This window comes from Oenanthe melanoleuca, chromosome 25, assembly GCF_029582105.1.
Source record: "Oenanthe melanoleuca isolate GR-GAL-2019-014 chromosome 25, OMel1.0, whole genome shotgun sequence".
Lineage (NCBI taxonomy): Eukaryota > Metazoa > Chordata > Aves > Passeriformes > Muscicapidae > Oenanthe > Oenanthe melanoleuca.
In genome coordinates, this window is record NC_079358.1 from 9,597,287 (window position 1) to 9,601,808 (window position 4,522).

Sequence of the window (4,522 nt, forward strand, 5' to 3'; positions counted from 1 at the left end):
GTCCCAACAACGGCCCAGTAATGAATTCAGGTGGTTTCCCAGAGTGAAGTGGCCTCAAGGCACTGTTTGTGCAATCCCCAAGTGCTGATGATGGTGTTTGTGCTCACTTGGGTTCATCTCCCGACACACACGATGCACTGCTGAAATCTCCTCAGCACAGAGCAAACATGGCCTGCTGGCCTGGTCACTTGGTGTCCCTCTGTGCAGGGACAAACAACCTCCTGCAGGTGGGGCAGAGGCCAGTGCTGGGTATGGTGGATGCAGGGGCTGGTGTGGGACAATTGGCCTAAAGCACCTTCCCAGGCTGTGGCCAGAACAAAGACACAGCCCAGGCCCTGCTCTGCTGCTCTCTCAGGTCCATGCCAGGAGCTCTGGCTGTGCCAGGACACTGCTGCCTGCCCCCTGCACACTGCCCCTCTGCCCCAGGCACTGGGCTTTGCTTTGCATTCCTGGAGCACATTACTGACAGCAGCTCTGAAGGAGAGCAAAGCCTTCCTGCCCTGCCCTCAGGAGATCCCTTTGCTGGTGGAGCTGCTGTGCTGGAGCCCAGCTGTGTCCCAGCTGTGCCCATGGCCTGTCCCTGCCTGTGCTCACAGCACGGACACACAGCAGAACAGTGACCAAGCTGCCAGAGCACTGCGGCCTTACAGCCACAGAAGGGCTGGCAAGGAGAGGGTGGAGTTGGGAAGAGCAGATGTGGAGAGAGCCAGGGCCATTGTCCCTGGCTGTGCTGCTGTGCTGGGAGTATCTTCCCTCCACCTCTGCTCACAGGCACTGCCCTGCAGAGATAGGAAGGGCACAGGAAAAAAAGCTTGGACACACAAGTCAGGGTAGCCACTTATTTTTATTCAAATGCATGGGGAACAGACAACTTGCAAGTCTTTGACATTCAAAAAATATTAGATATTCATGAAGAAATGCAAAGAGAAATGACACAGTATTTTGTAAAAAACACAGCAAGAATAGGAAAAATTACCAAAGCAAAAGTGGACAAATAGAGGGAAAAGGACTAAGATTGTAGAATTACATTCTAAAGGCACTGCAGCAGAAAAGAGAGTTTAACGCTTCTGAAAATACAGAGTCACCAATTTTCTCAGGGCATCCTTGAGCTCCTGGTTCCTCAGGCTGTAGATGAGGGGGTTCAGGGCTGGAGGCACCACCGAGTACAGAACTGACAGTGCAAGGTCCAGGGATGGAGAGGAGATGGAGGGGGGCTTCAGGTAGGCAAAGAATGCTGTGCTGAGGAACAGGGAGAGCACGACCAGGTGAGGGAGGCAGGTGGAAAAGGCTTTGTGCCGTCCCTGCTCAGAGGGGATCCTCAGCACAGCCCTGAAGATCTGCACATAGGAGAAAACAATGAACACAAAACAGCCAAATCCCAAAGAGATGGAAAACACAAGAAGCCCAAGTTCCCTGAGGTAGGAATTTGAGCAGGAGAGCTTGAGGATGTGTGGGATTTCACAGAAGAACTGGCCCAGGGCATTGCCATGGCACAGGGGCAGGGAAAATGTATTGGCTGTGTGCAGCAGTGAATAGAGAAAGCCACTGGCCCAGGCAGCTGCTGCCATGTGGGCACAAGCTCTGCTGCCCAGGAGGGTCCCGTAGTGCAGGGGTTTGCAGATGGACACGTAGCGGTCGTAGCACATCATGGTCAGGAGGAAATACTCTGATCCAAGGAAGAAGATAAGCATAAAGACCTGTGCAGCACATCCTGCATAGGAGATTGTCCTGGTATTCCAGAGGGAATTGTGCATGGCTTTGGGCACAGTGGTGCAGATGCAGCCCAGGTCAGTGAGGGCCAGGTTGAGCAGGAAGAAGAACATGGGGGTGTGCAGGTGGTGGCCGCAGGCTACGGCGCTGATGATGAGGCCGTTGCCCAGGAGGGCAGCCAGGGAGATGCCCAGGAAGAGGCAGAAGTGCAGGAGCTGCAGCTGCCGCGTGTCTGCCAGTGCCAGCAGGAGGAAGTGGCTGATGGAGCTGCTGTTGGACATTTGCTGTCTCTGGACATGGGGACCTATTCATGGATAAAGGACAGTGACAAGTCAGCAGAGGCTGCTTTGAGCCAAACCTGGACCATTCCCAGTGGACTGTCCTGCTGTGAGTCACCCACCCTTGATCCTGCTCTGGGCAAACCTTCATCCAGGACCCGGAATAAGCTCCAATTGTTCTGTCTGAGAGTGCCAGGAGCAGCCAGGCGGGTGCAGGGGGGCTCTCATGGAGCCATCCCTGGCCTGCAGCCCTGGGTGTGTGGCTGTGTGGCAGAGGGACAAGGCTGGATATTCAAGATTTGTCAGTGGAATCACTCCTAATGCAGAAAGGCTTGGTAGCTTCTGCACTCCCAAACCTAAAGGATGCCAGGAGCTGGTTTTAGGATTTGTTTTCCTACCCACACATCAATCATATTTCTCTGAGGACAGAAATCCCCAGCATTTCTGCTGCACTCACAGTTTGCCAGTGAGAGATGTGAGGGGCTGGATGGGCTTGTTCCCAACTGCCCTGGCTTTGCACCTTTGGCTGGAATCAGAGCACAATCACACTCCTGTGCCACCCTGGGATAAACCAGACCCTGTCCAGAGCAGAGGGATCCCTGAATATCTCACCCTCTCTAATGGTCTTTGAGCAAGTTCTCAGCACCCCCTTCTGCCAAGGACACTCACGGTTCCCTTGGCAAACCCAACAGCATTTCCTCATCTGTGACATCTCTGCACTTCCCCATGGAACACTCAGGGAACTCTGAGAGGCTCTGGCACAGATTTGCACCCAGGAGGGCAGCTCAGAGCTTGGAAGGACACAGCAAGGAGACTCCCAGGTGTGCCCATGATGGGATCTCAGGGAAGGGGCTCAGCTCATTCCCCTTTCCCATGGACTGCTTTGCCCACAGCCCCACAGGTCCCAGGGAAGTTTGGACACCCCATTCCCGTGGACACCCCTGCCTGGCAGGAATCCCAAGGGCAGTGCCTGACTCAGCTGCTGCAATCCCAGAGCCTTCCTGAGAGCAGCAGATAACAATGAAACATCAGGGAGGGCAGAAACAAGAGAAGAACACTAACCACCCAAAAATACAGATCCAGTGTTTCGGTAAATGTTCAAACATTTCTTTGGTGATCCTGTGTGTCCCTTTCAACTCAGAATGTTCTGTGAGTATCTGATTACAAATCCTCTTCTTCTGCTCTCATCCCCTTGTTGTCTATTAACAAAAGAGAAAAATGCCCTTGCAAGAGTGTTAGAATGCTAAAGTAAAAAACAGACATTTTTTGGAAGCATCCAGGTGTCCCAGTGGGGATGGGACACACCCAGGCCCTGATTCCAACAGTTTATTAAGGTTGATTAATTAGGATATTTAACAGAAACATCCAACGGAGATTTGGTTGCCCCTGATACACACCCTTGGGTCAAACCATTGGAGTAGCTCCAAGGGCTTCTTTCCCCCAATTTTATTAGGACTGCTCACATTCTGGTTAAAAATCAAATGCTCTTGTAGGTCCTCTTCCTGATAATATGGCTATACATTATTTCAGGAACATATTTAGAAGGTCAGCTTATTCAAAAATGTAAGAGGAAATGTACTGCAGTTAGTTATATAAGTATATAATAGTAGTTTAACAGAGTCACTTAAGAGTTTAATAGAGTTCATTGTGGATTATACTTATATAAGTATGTAATAATATTTTATATAATTCATATATAATTATAGAGCTACAAGTTTATGAAAAAAGTATAAAAAGCAAAAATCTCTTTGTCATCACCCCAACATTCCCATCCTTCTCCAAGGAGGAAATCGAAAACATTCTCAAGAAATCTCCTGATCTTTACAGCAATCCCTGGCTTACCTTCTTTTGGGAAGTGTTCTCCAGAGCTGTGCCCAGGCTGGTCTGGAGCTGGTAGCAGCCCTGCCCTACCCAGCACCTCTCAGCAGCAGCACCTGCCCTGCTCAGGGTCACTCCTTGCCCCCAGCACTTCTCCCCCAGCACTGTGAGCAGCTCCTGGGCTGGCTGAGAGCTGTCCCTGTCAGGCAGCAGAGTCCCTGCCCCAGCTCAGCGCCCTGGGCTGCAGGACCCTGCTCTGCAGGACAGCCCTGGGCACCCCTGGCTGCAGCCCCGGCTGCTCAGCCCTGCAGCAGAGCCTGGACGCAGCAGAGCCTGGACACAGGGAGCTGCCTTGGGCTGTGCCTCGGCTGCTGCAGCAGGGAAACCCAGCCCTGCCCTAGGGCCACATTCCCTGCACTGCAGCAGCTCTGAGAGTCCTCCTGGAAGGTCCTGAAAGCTGTGGGATGTGCTGCTTCAGGAGATCCCTGCTGGAACTGCAGCTTATCTTCCCACAGCCACAGAGTGACTGTTCCAAACACTGTGAGGATTTCTGCTCTAGTGAGCCCTCAGTGAGCTGTGCTCTCTGCTCCCAGCCCAGGCTGAGTTTAACCCCTCTGTGCCTCTGTGCTGTGCCTGGGGTGGCTGCAGGCAGTGCCCCAGCCCTGCTGGGCTGCGCACAGGAGCTGCTCCAGGGCAGAGCTGTCTCTCTGCAGCGC

The 4,522-nt window shown here is 52.7% G+C and overlaps 1 protein-coding gene across 1 annotated transcript; it reads right to left on the reverse strand.

Annotated features, from left to right (window-relative positions):
• Positions 1-825: 825 nt before the first annotated feature.
• LOC130263067 (olfactory receptor 14C36-like) lies at positions 826-2,324 on the reverse strand. The gene is made up of 2 exons (XM_056510538.1): positions 2,107-2,324; positions 826-2,014 (listed from the first exon to the last, which is right to left on the reverse strand). Exon 2 carries the CDS (start codon positions 1,989-1,991, stop codon positions 1,059-1,061), a length of 933 nt encoding a protein of 310 aa, XP_056366513.1. The 5' UTR covers positions 1,992-2,014; positions 2,107-2,324; the 3' UTR covers positions 826-1,058.
• Positions 2,325-4,522: the final 2,198 nt, after the last annotated feature.